The sequence below is a fragment of the Mercenaria mercenaria genome, chromosome 15, assembly GCF_021730395.1.
Source record: "Mercenaria mercenaria strain notata chromosome 15, MADL_Memer_1, whole genome shotgun sequence".
Lineage (NCBI taxonomy): Eukaryota > Metazoa > Mollusca > Bivalvia > Venerida > Veneridae > Mercenaria > Mercenaria mercenaria.
Window position 1 is genome coordinate 10,092,120 of NC_069375.1, and position 25,232 is coordinate 10,117,351.

Genomic DNA, 25,232 nt, shown 5'->3' on the forward strand with positions numbered 1-25,232 from the left:
AAATCGAGAGACACACCCACGAAAGTACGAGTACAACAGTAACAACAGAAAAAAGTTTTTGATTATGCTTAGTTCGATATATTGCAAAAAGTAAGAGTTCTTTCTCAAATACAAATAATCGTATGCTCTTTTAAAACGAATGAATCAAATCTCTTAAGAAACAGAACATGGTGACATGATTTCAATTTTTATTTATCTCTGTTACTTTACTTAGATAAGAAACGATAAGATAACATGCCATACTTTGTCTAGTTGATTTACAGCTATCAAGGTGAGTACTTCACTACTAGATTCAATAAAAAATAAGTAAAACATTTAATGTAGGATGAATATTGAGAACATTTCATTTCTGTATGCAATGCGTACGCTTTAAGCGTATATGGATTTCATGACAATTGCCTTATCTATTTAGTGAAATAAAGTATTAGTTCGTATGTGGCCAAAACAAGTGATACGTACACGTCGGAGGAAGCCAGATTTTCTGGACGTAATAGGAGTTATTAGTTATCTTACAAATTGTGACGGACTATATACATTCGTCCCTTGGCAACTTTTCGACTCGGGCCCAGTTGCAATGCATGCTCCGCAAATTCATTTTTCCTATCACAGACATACCAGCACTCCCACCAAAATCGCACATGCATCTCCCATCCAAATACTGTTTTTTCTTTCGGTTTCTTACTTTTTTTCACTTTTAGTATCATCTTCTAGACATAACATGTCCACTATCCAACTTTCATGTTTCATTTCATGAAGTACTCAAAGTTATTGTGATTTGAGTCGGTGATCGAAATCTATAAAATCTTTGTCCAGGCGTTTGTCTTATTACAGGTATGCAAGTCATATTTATTTCAATCCTGATAGCAGTTTGGTTTTCAGGTAAAACTTTCCTTGTAGTCAATCAGAAGACTGTCTGACGTTTTATTTGAAGTTAATTTTACTACACGTAAACCAAGTTACTTCATGCTCATAACAGTTTAAGCTACATACTTCAAATTGCTGTTAATTTAATTTATTCTTTATCTTAAATTAAAATGCATGTATTTAGATATTAAAAAACTTTATCTTAATCAAATCCGGCGATACAAAACATGGTGATTAATACTGCCTAAGTACGACATTGGACACAGTCAATTTGGACTGGACCTTCATATATTCATTTTTGAGTTCAGATAAGTACATTTTAGCAAACAAGTAACAATAGAAATCGTCTTTGAATGCGTATCGTTATTCTTTTCACTTCAATGACATAAGATGTTTTCATTCCCACCCCCTCCATTTCGCAGGTGTAGCAAACGGCCAAAACACAACGAGCACATGTTTGCTTTGTGATCGAGTTAACACAACGGATGAGTGCACGGGACCTGTGAGCTGTGCGGTGGATGAGGTGAGATTTCCAGTGTTGATACTATACTGAGTCTGTTCTACGTCCGTAATTGTTCCACCCTGTAGATTGGTGTGTCTAAAGAATTGATAAGTACGGATATTTGTTAGATATTTGAAAGGAGCGACCTTGTGATAGTACGATGCGAAGACGTGAAGATACCACGCCAAAAGTTGAAACACGATACGAAGACTCGATATCAAAATCGCACTTTTTCATCTTGTTTTCATGTAATATGCATCATTTTATTGCAATATCACTTCTCGAACTTGGGGTGAAATTAGGATATTACGATGCGAAAGTACGACATTAAAATCGCACTATCGTACATTCGTTCCAAGGTCGACGGATCGAAATTGCAATGATGCGATGCGAAATCGCAAAAAGACGATGAAAATGTGCGATATTAATATCACTTCTTTGCATCGTGTTTCCGCGTTTTCGCATCATATCATCCCGCCATCTCATCACACCTTCGCGTCTTCACATCGTATCATCGAGCAGTCACTCTTAGGTACAGGGCGAAGGGCCGAATCACCGTTTGCCCTAACAGAACACCTCGACGATGATTTCTATCAATAACTATATTAATTAATTACAGTACTTTAAACAACTTTTATCATATATTAACTTTATTGTAGATATGCTATATGGACGAGATTATAACGAATGAGCTGACAGTAGTCTACAATGGAGGATGTCGAAGCGCTGTTGTAAGTATCCTGCACATATCTCCTTGCTTCTGACAGAATCGTATGTTAGGACTAGTTTTGCATTATACAGTATGTTTACATAAAGTCACTTAAAGGCGTACGCTAGAATTCCTTGTATATGAGATGGGCGAAAATTTTCCCAATAACAGAATTTCTTTAAACTTTGGATATTGAAGGACAATCATCTAAGAAACAAAAAAATGCAATAAAAATCATAGGTCACCGGATTCGAAAAAGAGTTATCTGCCCTTGAAAACGTCATTTTTGGGGGAAATGCCATTTTCAAGGGCAGATAACTCTTTTTCGATACCGGTGACCTATGATTTTTATTGCATTTTTTTGTTTCTTAGATGATTGTCCTTCAATATCCAAAGTTTGAAGAAATTCTGTTATTGGGAAATTTTTCGCACCAAATTCTAGCATACGTCCTTAAAAGTAATTTAGACCTTATAACTCAAAGTAAACATGTTTCCGCACAGATCACTCTCAAATAAATGCTAGTGCATTTGTGTACTACTGCAGAATTTTATGCCAACTGCTATCTCTTTCTACTCAAGATAGCTCTTTCTCATCTGTATCGGGTAGCTTTCAACCATTAACGGGTATCACTTTTACATAGAGAGTTATCTTTCAGCTCATATAAATTTAGTTTTGTTTTCTTAAATGTACAATGTTACCTGTTGACATTGAAAAGATATCTCTTTGTTTTTGAAACTTAAAGCTATATTTCTATAATCTAAGTGTTTTCTGTAGACACTTGTCAAGATGTACGAATGTGCTTTTCGGAAGTCAAACACTGCATTTTCCCTCAACAAAAAATATCACACACCCCACACCCTTTTGTACGAACTACCTACGAAATACAAACAAATAACAAAACTACCTGATACTGATAGCAACATATATAGTACTCTTCAAATAGATGAACTTTTTTTACTTCTGTTTGTAGACGACGTGGTTTTGTTTTCTCATGAACCAGTATGTTGAACGATATAGAAATTTACTGTTACACATGGGGGCTACGTCTGAACGTCAATAAAACAAAATTAATGATCTTTGAAAATGGGTGACATACACAGTATGAGTTTTTCATTCATAACTCTAAAACTGAAGTAATTGAATCAAATACCTAGGAGTTCATCTCTTTCAAAATGGCATCTGCAATCGAACACAAAAAGAGTCGGACAACGCATATTCTTTTTGCTTCATAATTCATCATCAATTTACAACCAATTGGATTTGCAATATAAGCCATAAGATAAAGCTGTCTGATTCACTGGTCGCTCCAGTTCTAAACTATGGGACCGAGGTATGGGGATATCATGAGGGCTATTGAAACTATACACTCTAAATTTTGTAGAAAACTATTATGTTTAAACGTTCCACTAACTTAGATTCGCGTAATGGAGAACATGGTAGAACCCATGTTTGTTAAAAGAAAATTATTGATGGTCAAAAATTGATTAAAATTGTTGAAATTAAATAGCCAGTCTTTGCTAATCTAAAACATATAACATGCTTAAAATAGATGTAGACAATAACTTTATGTATAATAAAAAACAATTGGTTATACCAGATAAAAGTTATTATCAATGAATATGGATTATTTTAGCTATGGTAAAACCAATATAATATGTTAATAAATTATAACCAGTTAAAACAAAGAATTCTAGATATACACTTCCAAAGCTGGTATTCAGGTTTCAATAATTCAAAACGTTTGAGTACATACTGTCTATTTAAACACTCATTTTCTTTTAAAAAAACACTTGGAATTCATTTAAGAGAATAAGTTTAGAATAGCCTGGACGAAATTCCAAACTTCTTCGAATGACCGATTTATAGAGCGTGGAAGGTACCAAAATCAACCTCGAAATGAAAGAATATGTAATAATTGTAATACAGGTATGATTGAGTCTGAGTATCATTTTCTGCTCATATGCCCTAAATACAGCACTCTCAGAAACAAGTATTTAAAACGTTATTATTATACGTGGCCTAATATTCAAAAATTCACAAATATTGGAAACATCCAGAATAATAATTAGAAATTTAGACAAATTGATATATTTCGCCATTTTGTTAAGAATGTAAGTTATACTCTTGTAAAATGCCTTTTGCCTACTCAATTTCTAATTGTATTTGTTATAAGCATTGTATAATGTTTTATGCAATAAATTGTATTGTTGTTGTTCCTTTTTTTCTGTACTTTGCATATAATTAAATGTCCTTGTTGGATTTTTGAAGCAACCCGTCTTCAATATTTTTCCGTTACAGCATCTTTTTGTTCAGATTTACTACATTTTGTTCATAATGATCATTACAGTCTGCGCTCAATCGAAAACATGGATCTTTCTATTGTTAAACCTAAAACGAACTACCTGAAACAAACATTTAGCTACAAAGCTGCACACATATGGAATTCACTTCCTTCTTACATTAAACTTCATAATAATAATATAACTACTTTCAAGCATAATTTAAAGAATTTTCTCTTGTTACAATAGTTTTTAGCAATTAATTACTTGTAATTACAAGAATTTTGTTGAATTGATGTTACTGTATTCGTTTCCAATAATAATAATATTCATACTATCTTATTATTCAAATCTGGAACTATTTATTATCTTATGGGATAGACTTTCTTTTTTGTATGTATCTTAATTGTCATGTATAATCTTTGTGACGCATGGTAATTCTTTTAAAACATAGTTATTGTTACATTACGTTTATTTAAGACTTCTTTAATTTTAGACGTGTTTGTCGAGAAAATTTGAGTAATTCTGATTTACGTATTTTGTATAAATGTTAAATTATATATTGACTGTATGATTGTGTGTATGTGTGAATGTATATCAGTTGAAGGCCATACTGGAAATAAGTTGTAAAATATCTGTATTTGTACACTTAGTATGTCACCTTCAGAAAATAAAGTTATTATTATTAGGCCTACTTTGTGATGCATGGCTCTATAGCTGTGTTTGGGGTGTTCGGTGCTTCCGGGAAATCTACTCTTACCTTTTATCTTTGATAACTTATGCAAGCAACAATTAATTCATGAAAATTGAAGTATGTCTTTTATTAAAAGGTATGTTACAACGGCTCTGGTGGGCAGAATTTAAATTTAAAGGCCGGCGACCTTATCGCATGCTCAAGATGTTGTGATCTAGACATAATACATGGTGTGAATTGTAACGCAAGACTGTGTGGAATTAAATCCCGTAAGTCAGTTTCTCTTTTTTCACCCACCGATCTTTTCATGTTCTCTCCATTATGCATTTTTGGCCTGTCTGTCCCACTGCTCATCATTCTCTAACCTGTGAGCTGACGGTAAAGTCACAGCCTGGTCTTATTCTAAGATCAATAGAAGCACAAAATAAAGAAGACACTCCGATTCCAGAAGTTTCAAATGATTTCCTAATGGAACAGAAGAGTATGAGGATGGGGTGGGGGATGGTGCTCGAAGTCATAAACCCTAGTTTCGTAGTCAGGTATCTTACCACTCGGACCGGGTTCACGTGTTCTACATCATTGTCAGTCTTTCTTTCTTTTATATCATATCTTACAATAGATGCGGATTAATTTGTTTATAATGATGTTTGTAAACTATTACACTATTTAACAATTCATTTTATTACATACTCGTTTCTATTCCCCGTTAAGTTGCCCTGGTACCGGAAACGTCAATATTTTTCCATACACTGACGCCTGAATTTCATATCGGGTGCGTGACGTAATTCAGTGTGTGTTGTTGCGCTATTTTTTTTATTTAGTTCAGTTTTGTCAATCCTATTCAAGCTATTGAACATATTTATGATATTTACATAATATTTATACGTGTAGATGCGTATGTAATAAAAAGGTTATTATCTTTGCATCGGGAAATATGCACTCGTTTTACAGCGGAAGAATGTTGCGCTCCTAAGTCGCGCAGTATTTCCGCTGAAGAACTCCCGCATATTTCCCGATACAAAGCTAATAACCTATAAATATGCAACATTTCGTCGTTTTCGTTTTGCAACAATAGTTCTGTTACAGAACTGCAGAAAATTAGCCTGACCAGCATTCCTGGATTCTTCGCAAGTAACGGATAACTTCTCCGATTTTGCAAAGGAAAACTTTGATAACTTTTCTGTAACGAAAATTATGTATTAATTGCTTGACCTTTTGAAGCTCTCCCGACAACGACAGTGTCACCAAGCAGACTCACGTGCACGCATTGCCACAGAGTTTCAAGTCTAGAAGAATGCACGGGTTCCATAGCATGTGGTCCTGATGAGGTTAGAATCTTGCAGCATTACATTTTAAAACTTTTTGATACTTTTCACTATAGCCTGTTAAATTTTGCTTGAAATAGTCTTTGTGAATATATAATGTCGTTATTCTTTTATGTTTTAAGTGAAAAATCAAAGGGTGCAATTATCTACTTAACTACCTGTATTAAGGTATCAGATGAAATTTGAAAATTAACATTGACACCCTGCCTCCGCCCCCTCTCTCTCTCTCCCCCCCCCCCCCCCACACACACACACAAAAGAAAGAAAGAACACCCCTCCGACCGCCACCAAAGGAAGAAAACGTTCTCCACATTCAAAATGAACTTCAGTTTTAATTTAAATTTAAATAGATTTACCTCTAGCTGCTTATTTTAGCTAAAAAAAAACATAAAGATTTCTGGGTCAAAAATTGAGGTGATCCGTCTGTTCCTTGTCTGTTTCTACTTATGTATTTGAAAAAAAAAAACCTATGCGCTGTTGATCATAATCATATATTTAAAATAGTTTTATTTCTAGGAGTGTTATATGGATCAGTTAATAACTGACCGACTGACTATAGTTTACGAAGGCGGATGTCGACGAAAAGATGTAAGTAGTCGTAATGGATCCCGTAACGCTCAACTTCACGCATGGATTAAGAGCTTGGTTGTGCCTTTTTACCATAATGGTACATCTAGTGTCATTTAGCATAGTCACTAGGAAACATATACCAAATCACGTATGAAAATGGAAAAAAATACAAATTAAACTATCCAAATTCTTATAATGGCCGTGATAATATACCTTGCATCCGACTAGTTTTGCAATAAAATCAGTTGACATCATCTATTTGCTAACATTCCGCATGCCATTTCAGTACACTAGATATTGACCAGTTATCAAAGTGGAAGAGTCGCGAAAAAATTCCCAACAAATAGTGACTGTTTAAAGTACAGACCGAAGGGCATTAGTGCCAGGTGTGGTTTTTTATTAACTTGAAATTTCGTGTTACTAACTCGAAATTTCAATTTCGACTTCGTATCTTGCTCTTTTATACTACCATATATCAATGTATGACCTACCCCATAGCCTCTAGAGCTACTCCAAATTTCAAACTGTATCCAGGATATATACCTTCATTTACATAATGCATAGTATGTTCAGGTGGTAGGGGCTCGAACTAGGTCAAAAACCTTCCAGATATGGTCAAAATAGTGAAATATTCTAAGTTTGAATACTTCCCAGTCACCTTCTATGACCTCTCCTCAAAATGTAGATCTATCCAGGTACCCAATCTTGGTCAGACTCATTTCTACACGTTCATGTAGGGTAGGTCTATATTTCCTTGACCTTCCAGACTTAAACGTGGTTTAAATAGTGATATTTTTATGAGCAAACGCTGCCCGGTCATCTTAATCATATGACCCTGAAGGACTACCCGGTGGATACACCAGGTACCTAATCTCGGCCAGGAACTATACATAAACGTAAACTATTGTAGTAAGTAAATCGAAATTTCGAGATACGTAACTCGAAATTTCGACTTAGTAACTCGAAATTTCGAGATAAGTAACGCAAAATTTCGACTTAGAAACTCTAAATTTCGACTTAGTAACTCTAAATTTCGAGATACATAATTCGAAATTTTGAGATATAAACTCGAAATTTCGACTTAGTAACTCAAAGTTTCGAGTTAATAAATTACATACACCTAGCATTAATGCTATCCCGTATTAAAGTTAGTTCAAATAAACATAAGGCTAAAAATCACGTACTTATTAATTTTTGTTCAGTTTTTACGCAACAATGTTTTGTAGCGTTTCTGCTGTAATATTCATTATTTCGGCATAATTTAACCACTTAGCATCAAATCGAAGACAGCTCTATGTAACTGACCAGATGTTTAAACATATAAACACATACAGTTTGTTGTAAATGTTATCATAAATGATCACATTTCCGCTTCCGGTTGGACATGCGCATATTCAAATTTTATGGTATACTACTTCCTTAAGGGAACAAATGACGCTCATTTGTATCAAATATATGTGTAGAGATTATAAGATATTTACATAATTGAGTATGTTTACATACTTTCTTAACATTATGATATGAATTGTTATCAAATAAAATTTCATGAACGTTGTGCTCTACCTTAAACTGGCTGACAGTGTTTTGTTTTACAAGTAGATGTAGCTTGTAAATGTTGCTTAATCTTCTTGAGGTTAATCCTTACCCTGCTAAATTTCTATAATGAACTTGTCCATCTTTCAATATAGACAGTACCATTAACTGTTTTAAAAGGGGTGCTTACCAAAGAGATACTGACTGTATAGCGAACAGTGCAGATCATGATCAGACTGCACGGATCTGCAGGCTGATCATGATCTACACTGGTCGCAAAGGCAGAATCAGTCGTGTCCAGCATGATAAGGGTTAAAGAATATGCATATTCAAATAAGGTTAATTTGTTTTCACATACGTTTTAGGTTTGTCAGTCTAGCTCTAGCGTATCGCATTCCTTTGGTAAACGAAGTGACCTAGATTCTGAATTGGTAGCATGCAGCCGATGTTGTGACATTCCAGCATTGTCCGGGCAACTCAACTGCAACGAAAGACTTTGCGGCATCAGATTTTGTAAGCAAAAGTTCTGAAGTCATGCGACTTTTTGTTTTGTCTTGCGTTTTGTTTGCGCAGCCAAACTGCACAAATGCTCAAATCTGTTACTATGAAAAATAATTATATCTAGCTTTAGTGACATTTTAAATTAATGTTATTTCTGCTTTGTTTATAACTGCGTTAGCCGATAGGTGTTTGTGCAGCATTTTGTGCTACTCTTTAGTTTAATAAAGACATAAGCACTTTCGCCATTTGCATTCAGGACAAGGGTTTAGTTAGAGGAAGAAGATCAGGGCATATTTGATATGAGTTTAGAACAAGTGAAGAGTAAAAGAAAAAAACAGTGAACGCCTGGTTATTTTATTGGCGGTAGGGCTGCATCGCTCTTGTCCGCTCTTGACTACTTTGGTTGTGGATGAAGCCAATGAAAAAAGCTTGGTCTAAAGTTAGCTTGTTGATTGTCGAAATTTGAAAAGGAGACAGCGGGAATGAAATCAAGGTCACTGCCTAAAATAGAAATAAAACGTTGTCTGCTCAGTATATAACTTTATGATAAAGTGAAACAAATTAATATTTGAATATGCTGGAGAAGGCAATATAATTACATACATATATACATTACATGCAATTAGAATGAAACTACAGCTAAAAGCGGCTTATATTACTACCCAGTTGGGTAAATCGGGTCAACTATATCAATGTCAGGCCTGTCTTACTGAAAGCTTATATTTAGTGCTTATGAATCCATCGGCTTTAAGGTCGATGCTTGTATAAAAATGTCGGTAAAAAATGAAGTGATTCAGATGCAGTTATATATTTCTTTCATTTTGCACTTTGAATATTATGGTTTTCGTGTAATTTTTCACGACTTTGAAACGTGTGAATTTTCTGTTTAAAAACAGCTTGTGAGCTTATCAGCAACTGCATAAGATGTTCAGGGAATTACGGTGAACATTGTGATCAATGTGCTCCTGGATATCATCCAGTTGACGCAAACACTACCTGCCTAGGTGAGTCAATCCATTTGAGTCTAGGTGAGTACATCCAGTTGAAACAAACACTACATGCTTAGGTGAGTAAATCAAGTTGAGGCAAACACTACATGCTTAGGTGAGTAAATCCAGTTGAGGCAAACACTACATGCTTAGGTGAGTAAATCAAGTTGAGGCAAACACTACATGCTTAAGTGAGTAAATCCAGTTAATCCAGTTGAGGCAAACACTACATGCTTAGGTGAGTAAATCCAGTTGAGGCAAACACTACATGTTTAGGTGAGTAAATCCAATTGAGGCAAACACTACATGTTTAGGTGAGTAAATCCAGTTGAGGCTAACACTATATGCTTAGGTGAGTAAATCAAGTTGAGGCAAACACTACATGCTTAGGTGAGTAAATCAAGTTAAGACAAACACTACATGCTTAGGTGAGTAAACCCAGTTGAGGCAAACACTACATGCTTAGGTGAGTAAATCCAGTTGAGACAAACACTACATGCTTAGGTGAGTAAATCCAATTGAGACAAACACTACATGTTTACGTGAGTAAATCCAGTTGAGGCTAACACTATATGCTTAGGTGAGTAAATCAAGTTACGATAAACACTACATGCTTAGGTTAGTAAACCCAGTTGAGGCAAACACTACATGCTTAGGTGAGTAAATCCAGTTGAGACAAACACTACATGCTTAGGTGAGTAAATCCAGTTGAGGCAAACACTATGTGCTTAGGTGAGTAAATCCAGTTGAAACAAACACTACATGCTTTGGTGAGTAAATCCAGTTGAGGCAAACACTACATGCTTAGGTGAGAAAATCAAGTTGAGGCAAACACTACATGCTTAGGTGAGTAAATCCAGTTGAAATAAACACTACATGCTTAGGTGAGTAAACCCAGTTGAGGCAAACACTACATGCTTAGGTGAATAAATCCAGTTGAGACAAACACTACATGCTTAGGTGAGTAAAATTTTCAATAGTATACCTCGTTGATGTTAACATAAGTTGATGTTAACATAAGTTATATGTAAGTGTATTTTCGTTTATTCACAGATATATACAAAATCGTTCTATTAAGTATTTGTAGAAAAAAAGAGATGTAATTTTGTCAAAATTGACGGAATGAACATTATTCGACAGAAACTGATAATGAGTACTTAAGTATTGAAATATCACAGTTGTGAAATATAAAATTATTGATTCACACAAGGATCGAAGGACTAACAACCACTACAAGGGGCATAGTTTTCATTTGAACAATCTTAGGACAGGCACTGATATTGATAATACAGATCAAGTTTGATGAAGATCCGTAAGACACTTTATTAGATAATGTTTTTTAGAAATGTTTTTTTCTAATTTAGCTCTAGTGGCACCTAAAAGGGTGAAATTCCACCCCCCCCCCCCATTTGTACATGTACATAGAACAAATTTCGGAGCATATGATAACTTCTTGTAGTGGTTCTTTAATGAATGTAAATGAGCCGCGCCATGAGAAAACCGTCATGCGTTTGCGTGTTCTCTTTTAAAGCCTATTGCAATTAGAGAAACCGTTAGCGAACAGCATGGATCCAGGTTGGTCTGGATCCATGCTTGTCGCAAATGCACTATGTTGGTTTTCGAAAAATATGCATAATAATGGAAATTTGAAGGTAAGGGGCAAATAATAAAACAATAATGATGATAATGTTAATTAAAACGAAACAGATCTTCTACCGAAACGGGAGAAATGTTGGTCATTTTTCTGTATGCATTGCTACTGGAAATCTTTACAGTTATGTTTTCGTCTTTGTGTATGTAAAGTTATCAGGTTTATCGTATACAAATTCCGGCTAATTTTCGTTGATTTCATTTCTGAGTCTATTCATGAAATTACTTCTCAGTGAACAAAGAAAAACACTTCCCAGTGAAAGAGCCATTTTGATAAAAAAAAAAAAAAAACAACAAAATTTCATGAAGTGTGTGAAGTTGGCGAGAAGTTCGACATTCGACATTGAACATTGGATAAGAGAACAACATTGAACATTTGAAGCGTGAAGTTGGCAATAAGTTAAACTTTCGACATTGAACATTCGATCTCAGAACGACATTGGACATTGAAACTGAAAAGGACATTAGACATTCAATTTCAAAATGACATTGGACATTCGATATCAGAAGGACACTGGACATTCAATTTCAGAACGACATTGAACATTCCATACCAGAACGACATTCGACATTCGATTTCAGAACGACATTGGACATTCGATACCAGAACGACATTGGCCATTCGATACCAGAACGACATTGGCCATTCGATTTCAGAACGACATTCGTTTTCAGAACGACATTGGACATTCAATTTCAGAACGACATTGGACATTCGATACTAGAACGACATTGGACATTCGATTTCAGAATGACATTGGACATTCGTTTTCAGAACGACATTCGACATTCAATTTCAGAACGACATTGGACATTCGTTTTCAGAACGACATTCGACATTCAATTTCAGAACGATATTGGACTTTCGTTTTCAGAACGACATTCGACATTCAATTTCAGAACGACATTGGACATTCGTTTTCAGAACGACATTGGACATTCGTTTTCAGAACGACATTGGACATTCAATTTCAGAACGACATTCGACATTCGATACCAGAACGACATTGGACATTCGATTTCAGAACGACATTGGACATTTGATACCAGATCGACATTGGACATTCAATTTCAGAACGACATTCGACATTCGATTTCAGAACAACATTGGACATTCGTTTTCAGAACGACATTCGACATTTAATTTCAGAACGACATTAGACATTCAATTTCAGAACGACATTCGACATTCGTTTTCAGAACGACATTCGACATTCAATTTCAGAACGACATTCGACATTCGATACCAGAACGACATTGGACATTCGATTTCAGAACGACATTCGACATTCGATACTAGAATGACATTGGACATTCGATTTCAGAACGACATTGGATATTTGATACCAGATCGACATTGGACATTCAATTTCAGAACGACATTCGACATTCAATTTCAGAACGACATTCGACATTCGTTTTCAGAACGACATTCGACATTCAATTTCAGAACGACATTGGACATTCGATACCAGAACGACATTGGACATTCGATTTCAGAACGACATTGGACATTTGATACCAGATCGACATTGGACATTCAATTTCAGAACGACATTCGACATTCGATTTCAGAACAACATTGGACATTCGTTTCCAGAACGACATTCGACATTCAATTTCAGAACGACATTCGTCATTCGATACCAGAACGACATTGGACATTCGATTTCAGAACGACATTGGACATTCGATTTCAGAACGACATTCGACATTCAATTTCAGAACGACATTCGTCATTCGATACCAGAACGACATTGGACATTCGATTTCAGAACGCCATTGGACATTCGATTTCAGAACAACATTTGACATTCAATTTCAGAACGACATTCGACATTCAATTTCAGAACGACATTGGACATTCGATACCAGAACGACATTGAACATTCGATTTCAGAACGACATTGGACATTCGATTTCAGAACGACATTCGACATTCAATTTCAGAACGACATTCGACATTCGTTTTCAGAACGACATTCGACATTCAATTTCAGAACGACATTCGAAATTCGATACCAGAACGACATTGGACATTTGATTTCAGAACGACATTGGACATTTGATACCAGATCGAAATTGGACATTCAATTTCAGAACGACATTCGACATTCGATTTCAGAACAACATTGGACATTCGTTTTCAGAACGACATTCGACATTTAATTTCAGAACGACATTAGACATTCGTTACCAGAACGACATTGGACATTCGATACCAGAACGACATGGGACATTCGTTTTCAGAACGACATTCGACATTCGCTTCCAGAACGACATTAGACATTCGATACCAGAACGACATTGGACATTTGATACCAGAACTACATTGGACATTCGATTTCAGAACGACATTGGACATTCGATTTCAGAACAATATTCGATATTCGCTTCCATAACGATATTAGTTATCGTTTTAGAAAGCTTCTTCACTGTCACAGATTTTGAAGTGTACAGGATTGTTAAGTCTGGATTTCTTACATTATATGCCTTTTTCACGTATTTGCAAATTCTTCTTCCAGGATGTATTTGGTAACAGGTGTGTTTTAGAAGTTTTATACATATTTTATTCGTCAGTTTTCTATATATTTCTTGTGTCAGTGTAAAATATTTCATTCTGTAATGATGCGGTATAAGCAACAAATAGATTAGTAGCTTAAATGTCATTGTCATACTTAGAGGTCAAAGGTCAAAGAATTGCAGTTTTCCTTGTCCGTGCTGTAATTTAGTAATGAAAATTGAGGGATTCATAAATAAGTGTTTGCCTCAGTGGGATAGTCTGTCAAATGTAAGTACTGGAAAGGTGAGGTCACAAGTTAATACAGCTTCTCTTATCTGGGCTGTTATTTAGCAATGGATGGTGATGTTCTGAAAAAACTTGGCAGAAATGTTTGCTGCAATCAGTTTTTTTATAGTATCATAAATGTTAGTCCTTTTGACAGCTGTCTGCATCTACTCTATATACTAGTATGTCACTGCACGTGAAAAGTATTTTATGTGCTGAAATTTTAACGATTGTTTTAATATTTTTTTCTTCATATGTTAATGCTGGTGTAAACAATATTTAAAGCAATTGTATTAGTTGCCTGTATAATTATGTTACTAACAGCAAAATCAAAATGTGAAACTACTCTGTCAGTGTACGCTATATATTATAATTAGTATTAAAATTATGCATCTTATCACAGTTTTAAGTGTTCTAAATATTATGCTACTGCCAGAAGACTAACATTTAGAGGTTTCCAGGGATAGCTATGCTGGCCCTTCTAACACCGACTATGTCCACGGCAGCTTACTAGATCCATCCCGTGGAGCCGCTTCAAATGTATTGTTGTAAGGTTTATTGGCTAACCGGGATATTTCGCTGCTTAATAAGACACAATTGCTTCCACAATTGTTAATAGCGAAGAGAAAATATATGGCTGAATAGTAAATTTACTTTTTTGCTCGGTTTTGTGTAGATATTGTAAACGTAAACACAATATGCCGTGTCATTATCATTTCCCAGCACCTGAAGGAAGTTACCCTTTCTAACTGTACAATCGAAAAATGCGACACAGTGTTTCCTCCCATTACTACTACTAAGGTAAGTACGTATAAACTGAATCTGAAATTCAGCCGAGTTATAGATATACTTTGACATTCAAAAATGACCTTTGGGCGAGTTCATTAACTAAGGTGGATCTGGTTTTCGGATAATGTCGGCTGATGATTAACGTAAGAAACATGTATGTAATGTAAGAAATGAACCGGTTTGCGATTAAAGACTGCTCAGCGTATTGGTAAGTGCGATTGCCCCTGATACATGGCATGCACACAACCTGTGGGTTCGAACCCCAAAAGAATTTCATTTTATTGTATTATGAATCAGAATTCAAAAAGTACGTAACATATTTTATTGCCTGGACTTCAATATTTACTGCTTTGAATTATTTTGCTTCATTTTCCCCATTCGTGCCCACCCACTTTGCGCAGTAGGGAGAGCGTTTGTCTATGGATCGCGGGGTCGGTGGATGTTCTCCGTGACGATTTGATGAAAGACATTTTGTCTGAAATCATTCGTCCTCCACCTCTGATAATTCATGTGGGGAAGTTGGCAGTTACTTGCAAAGAACAGGTTTTTACTGGTATAGAATCCTGGAATGCTGGCTAGGTTAATGCCCGCCGTTACATGTCTAAAATTCTGTTGAAAAACGGCGTTAAATCCAAAACAAACAAATCAGTTTTCCCATTCGTTTTCTGTTACTTTTCTCTCTCTAAAAATTCATTTCATATCAGAAAAAAGTATTATTTCAATTCACAAATAAACAAGGTTAAGATAGAAATTGTTCATATTACGGCCCCGGTGCAGTCAATCCGGTAGCCATTTGTCCAGCTTCAGGGCACCCGTGTTTATAAACAAAATCTTTGCTCAGCTTAGATGAGATAAATGCCCATAAACCATAAATAACTCATTACCAGAAGTGTCATTCTTGTGTTCATTTTCCATCATGTTTATACATTTAAAACAAACAACGCAATAAGAATGAAAATAAAAAAGATATGTGTCGACAGCTCGTTTTGAACTCGAAAGTAATAAATACAAAGAAAAACAACTTACAGATACGCAAAAAAAAACAGATATATAACATGATTAACAATTTAAAGGCCGCCTTTCAAGGACGAAAACTTACTTACTTAAGATGCTACTTTTAGCCAATTTTCGTTTTTGATTCGAATGTCCAATGTCGTTTTGGATTCGGATGTACAATGTCGTTCTGAAATCCAATGTCTAATGTCGTTCTGAAATGGAATGTCCAATGTCGTTCTGAAATCGAATGTTCAATGTCGTTCTGGTATCGAATGTCGAATGTCGTTCTGAAATCGAATGTCCAATGTCGTTCTGGTATCGAATGTCCAATGTCGTTCTGGTATCGAATGTCTAATGTCGTTCTGAAATCGAATGTCCAATGTCGTTCTGAAATCGAATGTCCAATGTCGTTCTGGTATCAAATGTCAAATGTCGTTCTGAAATCGAATGTCCAATGTCGTTCTGAAATCGAATGTCCAATGTCGTTCTGAAATCGAATATCGAATGTAGATCTGGTATCAAATGTCCAATGTCGTTCTGAAATCGAATGTCGAATGTAGATCTGGTATCAAATGTCGAATGTCGTTCTGGTATCGAATCTGAAATCGAATGTTCAATGTCGTTCTGGTATCGAATGTCGAATGTCGTTCTGAAATCGAATGTCGAATGTCGTTCTGAAATCGAATGTTCAATGTCGTTCTGGTATCGAACGTCGAATGTCGTTCTGAAATCGAATGTCCAATGTCGTTCTGGTATCGAATGTCCAATGTCGTTCTGGTATCGAATGTCGAATGTCGTTCTGAAATCGAATGTCGAATGTCGTTCTGAAATCGAATGTCCAATGTCGTTCTGGTATCAAATGTCCAATGTCGTTCTGAAATCGAATGTCCAATGTCGTTCTGAAATCGAATGTCCAATGTCCAATGTCGTTCTGAAATCGAATGTCCAATGTCGTTCTGAAATCGAATGTCGAATGTGGATCTGGTATCAAATGTCCAATGTCGTTCTGAAATCGAATGTCGAATGTGGATCTGGTATCAAATGTCCAATGTCGTTCTGGTATCGAATGTCGATCTGGTAACAAATGTCCAATGTCGTTCTGAAATCGAATGTTCAATGTCGTTCTGAAATCGAATGTCGAATGTAGATCTGGTATCAAATGTCCAATGTCGTTCTGAAATCGAATGTCGAATGTAGATCTGGTATCAAATATCGAATGTCGTTCTGGTATCGAATGTCGAATGTCGTTCTGGTATCAAATGTCCAATGTCGTTCTGAAATCCAATGTTCAATGTCGTTCGGAAATCGAATGTCGAATGTCGTTCTGAAATCGAATGTTCAATGTCGTTCTGGTATCGAATGTCGAATGTCGTTCTGAAATCGAATATCGAATGTCGTTCTGAAATCGAATGTCCAATGTCGTTCTGGTATCGAATGTCCAATGTCGTTCTGAAATCGAATGTCCAATGTCGTTCTGAAATCGAATGTCCAATGTCCAATGACGTTCTGAAATCGAATGTCCAATGTCGTTCTGAAATCGAATGTCGAATGTGGATCTGGTATCAAATGTCCAATGTCGTTCTGGTATCGAATGTCGATCTGGTAACAAATGTCCAATGTCGTTCTGAAATCGAATGTCCAATGTCGTTCTGAAATCGAATGACGAATGTAGATCTGGGTATCGAATGTCGAATGTCGATCTGGTATCAAATGTCCAATGTCGTTCTGAAATCGAATGTCCAATGTCGTTCTGAAATCGAATGTCCAATCTCGTTCTGAAATCGAATGTCGAATGTAGATCTGGTATCAAATGTCCAATGTCGTTCTGAAATCGAATGTCGAATGAAGATCTGGTATCAAATGTCGAATGTCTTTCTGGTATTGAATGTCGAATGTCGTTCTGAAATCGAATGTTCAATGTCGTTCTGGTATCGAATGTCGAATGTCGTTCGGAAATCGAATGTCGAATGTCGTTCTGAAATCGAATGTTCAATGTCGTTCTGGTATCGAATGTCGAATGTCGTTCTGAAATCGAATGTCGAATGTCGTTCTGAAATCGAATGTCCAATGTCGTTCTGGTATCGAATGTCCAATGTCGTTCTGGTATCGAATGTCGAATGTCGTTCTGAAATCGAATGTCCAATGTCGTTCTGAAATCGAATGTCCAATGTCGTTCTGGTATCAAATGTCGAATGTCGTTCTGAAATCGAATGTCCAATGTCGTTCTGAAATCGAATGTCCAATGTCGTTCTGGTATCAAATGTTCAATGTCGTTCTGAAATCGAATGTCCAATGTCGTTCTGAAATCGAATGTCCAATGTCCAATGTCGTTCTGAAATCGAATGTCCAATGTCGTTGTGAAATCGAATGTCGAATGTAGATCTGGTATCAAATGTCCAATGTCGTTCTGGTATCAAATGTCGAATGTCGATCTGGTATCAAATGTCCAATGTCGTTCTGGTATCAAATGTCGAATGTCGATCTGGTATCAAATGTCCAATGTCGTTCTGAAATCGAATGTCCAATGACGTTCTGAAATCGAATGTCCAATGTCGTTCTGGATGCGAATGTCGAATGTAGATCTGGTATCAAATGTCCAATGTCGTTCTGGTATCGAATGTCGAATGTCGATCTGGTATCAAATGTCCAATGTCGTTCTGAAATCGAATGTCCAATGTCGTTCTGAAATCGAGTGTCGAATGTAGATCTGGTATCAAATGTCCAATGTCGTTCTGGTATCGAATGTCGAATGTCGATCTGGTATCAAATGTCCAATGTCGTTCTGAAATCGAATGTCGAATGTCGTTCTGAAATCGAATGTCCAATGTCGTTCTGAAATCGAATGTCGAATGTAGATCTGGTATCAAATGTCCAATGTCGTTCTGGTATCGAATGTCGAATGTCGATCTGGTATCAAATGTCAAATGTCGTTCTGAAATCGAATGTCCAATGTCGTTCTGAAATCGAATGTCGAATGTAGATCTGGTATCAAATGTCCAATGTCGTTCTGAAATCGAATGTCGAATGTAGATCTGGTATCAAATATCGAATGTCGTTCTGGTATCGAATGTCGAATGTCGTTCTGGTATCAAATGTCCAATGTCGTTCTGAAATCCAATGTTCAATGTCGTTCGGAAATCGAATGTCGAATGTAGATCTGGTATCAAATATCGAATGTCGTTCTGGTATCGAAAGTCGAATGTCGTTCTGGTATCAAATGTCCAATGTCGTTCTGGTATCGAATGTCCAATGTCGTTCTGAAATCGAATGTCCAATGTCGTTCTGAAATCGAATGACGAATGTAGATCTGGGTATCGAATGTCGATCTGGTATCAAATGTCCAATGTCGTTCTGAAATCGAATGTCCAATGTCGTTCTGAAATCGAATGTCCAATCTCGTTCTGAAATCGAATGTCGAATGTAGATCTGGTATCAAATGTCCAATGTCGTTCTGAAATCGAATGTCGAATGAAGATCTGGTATCAAATGTCGAATGTCTTTCTGGTATTGAATGTCGAATGTCGTTCTGAAATCGAATGTTCAATGTCGTTCTGGTATCGAATGTCGAATGTCGTTCGGAAATCGAATGTCGAATGTCGTTCTGAAATCGAATGTTCAATGTCGTTCTGGTATCGAATGTCGAATGTCGTTCTGAAATCGAATGTCGAATGTCGTTCTGAAATCGAATGTCCAATGTCGTTCTGGTATCGAATGTCCAATGTCGTTCTGGTATCGAATGTCGAATGTCGTTCTGAAATCGAATGTCCAATGTCGTTCTGAAATCGAATGTCCAATGTCGTTCTGGTATCAAATGTCGAATGTCGTTCTGAAATCGAATGTCCAATGTCGTTCTGAAATCGAATGTCCAATGTCGTTCTGGTATCAAATGTTCAATGTCGTTCTGAAATCGAATGTCCAATGTCGTTCTGAAATCGAATGTCCAATGCCGTTCTGGTATCAAATGTTCAATGTCGTTCTGAAATCGAATGTCCAATGTCGTTCTGAAATCGAATGTCCAATGTCCAATGTCGTTCTGAAATCGAATGTCCAATGTCGTTGTGAAATCGAATGTCGAATGTAGATCTGGTATCAAATGTCCAATGTCGTTCTGGTATCAAATGTCGAATGTCGATCTGGGATCAAATGTCCAATGTCGTTCTGAAATCGAATGTCCAATGACGTTCTGAAATCGAATGTCCAATGTCGTTCTGAAATCGAATGTCGAATGTAGATCTGGTATCAAATGTCCAATGTCGTTCTGGTATCGAATGTCGAATGTCGATCTGGTATCAAATGTCCAATGTCGTTCTGAAATCGAATGTCCAATGTCGTTCTGAAATCGAATGTCGAATGTAGATCTGGTATCAAATGTCCAATGTCGTTCTGGTATCGAATGTCGAATGTCGATCTGGTATCAAATGTCCAATGTCGTTCTGAAATCGAATGTCGAATGTCGTTCTGAAATCGAATGTCCAATGTCGTTCTGAAATCGAATGTCGAATGTAGATCTGGTATCAAATGTCCAATGTCGTTCTGGTATCGAATGTCGAATGTCGATCTGGTATCAAATGTCAAATGTCGTTCTGAAATCGAATGTCCAATGTCGTTCTGAAATCGAATGTCCAATGTCGTTCTGAAATCGAATGTCGAATGTAAATCTGGTATCAAATGTCGAATGTCGTTCTGGTATCGAATGTCGAATGTCGTTCTGAAATCGAATGTCCAATGTCGATCTGGTATCATATGTCCAATGTCGTTCTGAAATCGAATGTCCAATGTCGTTCTGGTATCGAATGTCGAATGTCGTTCTGAAATCGAATGTCCAATGTCGTTCTGAAATCAAATGTCCAATGTCGTTCTGGAAGCGAATGTCGAATGTAGATCTGGTATCAAATGTCCAATGTCGTTCTGGTATCGAATGTCGAATGTCGATCTGGTATCAAATGCCCAATGTCGTTCTGAAGTGGAATGTCTAATGTCGTTCTGAAATCGAATGTCCAATGTCGTTCTGGAAGCGAATGTCGATTGTCGATCTGGTATCAAATGTCCAGTGTCGTTCTGAAGTCGAATGTCCAATTTCGTTCTGAGATCGAATGTCCAATGTCGTTCTGAAATCGAATGTCGAATGTAGATCTGGTATCAAATGTCCAATGTCGTTCTGGTATCGAATGTCGAAGTCGATCTGGTATCAAATGTCCAATGTCGTTCTGAAATCGAATGTCCAATGTCGTTCTGAAATCGAATGTCGAATGTAGATCTGGTATCAAATGTCGAATGTCGTTCTGGTATCGAATGTCGGATGTCGTTCTGAAATCGAATGCCCAATGTCGATCTGGTATCAAATGTCCAATGTCGTTCTGAAATCGAATGTCCAATGTCGTTCTGGTATCGAATGTCGAATGTCGTTCTGGTATCGAATGTCGAATGTCGTTCTGAAATCGAATGTCCAATGTCGTTCTGGTATCGAATGTCCAATGTCGTTTTGGATTCGAATGTCGAATGTCGTTCTGGATTCGAATGTCAAATGTCGTTCTAAAATCGAATGTCCAATGTCGTTCTGGATTCGAATGTCCAATGTCGTTCTGGATTCGAATGTCTAATGTCGTTCTAAAATTTAATGTCCAATGTCGTTCTGGATTCGAATGTCTAATGTCGTTCTAAAATTGAATGTCCAATGTCGTTCTGGTATCGAATGTCCAATGTCGTTTTGAGATCGAATGTTCAATGTCGAAAGTTTAACTTATTGCCAACTTCACGCTTCAAATGTCCAATGTCGTTCTGAGATCGAATGTTCAATGTCGAATGTCGAACTTCTCGCCAACTTCACACACTTAATTTCATGTCCATATTATTGAATGATTTCAGTGTAAAAAGGTTAGTTTGATTACCCTGACAGTACACTTAGGTATGGACATAATTTGCTGATAAAAACAGACAGCAATCTATTTCCACAGGGCCTGAATGTGTATTGTTCCACGGTCATGGAGTTATTTACTTTAAATGTATCTATTTCCGGGACAATGCGATGTTTCATTGTAGTTGACTGACTTAATATATCGATTGTGTTCAATATGAAGCAATGTTTAAAGTTCAAATATCCTGTATATCGAATGGCCGCATTGACAATTGTTTGAAACTTCCATTTGAAACATAAAACTGACAGACAGAGCTTTTTCAATAAAAAAAGTCAACATTGGACTCTAATTAGTTGTTTTCCTTCTAAAATTAAGTTACATTTTACTTTACTTTTAAAAGTAAGCATTGGTACTGCATTATTTTATAAGTAGGACAGGAATTTTGGATGCGACAACAGACTCACCCTCACTCTTAAAGGCATCTTGTTTTAACCATGATTAGAATTGACCGAGATTTAAACTGTCAGTACAAGTGGCCTGCCGCTTGTGACTCCGTCCCCTAATAATCTCCTGACCACCATTCGTCTTCGTCAGCACCGTCCTTTTCTGTATATAAAGCTACAACATTTATTCCAGTATTCTGGTTATAACCGCCATCAGCAACGACAGCAAAAAGACCATAACCGACAGCATGGTGTACCATCATCGCATTATTGACACGACCCCTATAGCAAACCTCACCCGCTTAACTCAATAGGGAGAGCGCAGATGTTCGGATCACGGGGTCGTGAGTTCGAGTCCTGGGCGAAGCGTATGTTCTCCGTGACGATTTGACAAATGACATTGTGTTTGAAATCATTCGTCCTCCACCTCTGATTCATGTGGGGAAGTTGGCAGTTACTTGCGGTGAGCAGGTTTGTACTGGCACAGAATCAAGGAACACTGGTTAGGTTAACTGCCCGCCGTTATATAACTGAAATACATGTACTGTTGAAAAACGGCGTTAAACCCAAAACAAAACTAAAAAATAAATTCATAGCAAACCAGATTTTACCATGCCAATGATTCATTTGGCCGTTACTTGGGATTCCTATATAGTTGTATTATATTTTTTCTTTCAGATACTTTATCCAATTATGACGTTATATGCATTCCAAAAGTGAAAGACCACTGTTACATTATTTTTAAAACATTACTATCATGGGCTGATGCTAAGGTAAGTTTTTAAAGGATCTTTTTACAGATTATATTTCCATGTGTAGCTCTATATATGTTTGCTGTATGAAACATTTTTCCTTTGTAGAAAATGTTTTAATCTATGTTGTATTTCGGTATTTTAAGTAAAAAGAAAACCTAACGAATTAGTCATATTTTAAACTGTAATTGTCAGATGGTTTCTTTCCTCTTTGACTATTCAAATATAAGTTAGAGATGTTCCTCTCACAACAGCGTCGTCGTCGGCATTACTCTTTATAAATGTTATTAAGGGGACGCATACTTTGAAATTAGAAAAAAGTGGGTGGGGTATGATAAAATTTCCCTGCAAAAAAGCACAAGGTTTTGGTACATGAAATGGATACTTTTTTCAACTGTTTATAAGTACACAAAGGATTGCTCACTAAAATAAAAAATGAGAAAACTGAAACAAGAAAGTTATTGTTTGAATTACATAAACTTACTGTGTACATTCAAGTCAACAATTAAGACTTTTTGGTGCGAAAATAATAGTGCTTCCCCTTTGTCCAAACATTTATAAATGTCCTAACAGATTCTAATTTAAAGAAAGAATGTGAAATATGGTCACTGTCTTGCTTTCATTTCGCATATTAAGCTAAAATACATTATTTAGTTTGTTTACTAAGTAGTGCATAAGAAAAGTACGGTGGAAAGGGAATGCCACATTCCAAAACTAAAAGAGTATATTCCCCTTAATACTTTTAACATTTATCGTTACAAAAAGTCTAGTGGCTTACAAAAAGGGGCCTAGAAATGTTGCCATTATTAATTTTTTAATTTGGTATTCAGAACTACAATGCATTTAAAAATATCAAAACACATTCAACAAACTTTTGAAAATGTATTGTCTTAAAAATCGCTAAAAAAAGGTAGAAATTTGGTTGAGAGGTCCAATCAATGTGTATATGTGCAAAAGTAACAATCTAATCTTGTTCACAAAAGTTACAAATTTACACAGCAGGCATGTCAATGATCAAACTGGACGAAATATACAGTTATCCTCACTTTAATGTCATTTTATAATTTGTCCTTAAATTTCTCCCCATATTTTCATAATTCTGTTTCCCACGAGAATGCTGTCATTCACGTAAAAAATGGGGTCAATAAGTTGTAAATGCAATATCATCTAAACGTAATTAATGGATTATGCGTTCAAGATAAACTTTATCTCATAACGTAACGAACATGTATAATGTTGTAACAACAACTTTACTTACACTGATTTAAGTAGCAGTCGGTTTATAAGTGATTTTATTGATTTGTTATGTTGTCAAAAAGTATAACGGAAGTGCCTCACAACTGAAGCGGAAACCATTTTTGATGCGCAAAGTAGTCCAATGTAAGTACTATTTTTGAAAAATGTCCACAGATATTAATAATTTTCTAATATTAAAGACGAATATCTAAATAGGATTCATTATTTGATAAGAAATTAAATCACGACATGTTTTTTTGAAAATCGTACACGTGCTGACATTTAAAGGGTTGTCTCCCGTGTTTATTAGAGTTACCTTTCGTCCGGCGCAATAATACATTTGCAGTGAATCGCCGAGAAGTCGTGGAAAATTAAAAACAATGTAAATAAAACTAAAATTAACCATCTTTCAAGATGAATTTCAAGTGATCGTCATTATGCATTTAACCCGCCTGACCTGTGTAGAAATCTTAGATATCTTTTTTCTAAGTATTCATTGTGTAGAATGTCAGTTATGCCCTTGAAATGCTAATCCCACTCTGATTTTTTATTTACATTTTTATAATGAGAAATGGCGTCCCATCCCGAGCTGAAATGAGTGGCGTTAAATTTTTACATGTTTGAGCAAACCTGGTGTGTTAGAAAGAAAATCTCATCCCTTAAACATTATTTGGAACACGTTATTGTAAAAAACCTGTTTTTTTTTTTCCTTATACAAAACTTAATATTTTGTGTTGAATGTACTTTCACAAAGCC

At 36.1% G+C, this 25,232-nt stretch overlaps 1 protein-coding gene across 2 annotated transcripts in view; it reads left to right on the forward strand.

Moving 5' to 3' along the window:
- The first annotated feature begins 227 nt into the window (after positions 1 to 227).
- Positions 228 to 25,232, forward strand: part of LOC123559870 (uncharacterized) — a 74,659-nt gene continuing 49,654 nt past the window's right edge. For both annotated transcript variants that reach the window (XM_053524527.1, XM_053524526.1), the window contains exons 1-10: positions 228 to 271; positions 832 to 879; positions 1,287 to 1,387; positions 2,026 to 2,097; positions 5,186 to 5,318; positions 6,271 to 6,377; positions 6,891 to 6,962; positions 8,843 to 8,990; positions 9,875 to 9,982; positions 23,167 to 23,261. In XM_053524527.1, the coding sequence (XP_053380502.1) occupies positions 834 to 879; positions 1,287 to 1,387; positions 2,026 to 2,097; positions 5,186 to 5,318; positions 6,271 to 6,377; positions 6,891 to 6,962; positions 8,843 to 8,990; positions 9,875 to 9,982; positions 23,167 to 23,261 (882 nt within the window). In that variant the 5' untranslated portion in view covers positions 228 to 271; positions 832 to 833. The remainder of the gene's footprint in view (positions 272 to 831; positions 880 to 1,286; positions 1,388 to 2,025; positions 2,098 to 5,185; positions 5,319 to 6,270; positions 6,378 to 6,890; positions 6,963 to 8,842; positions 8,991 to 9,874; positions 9,983 to 23,166; positions 23,262 to 25,232) is intronic.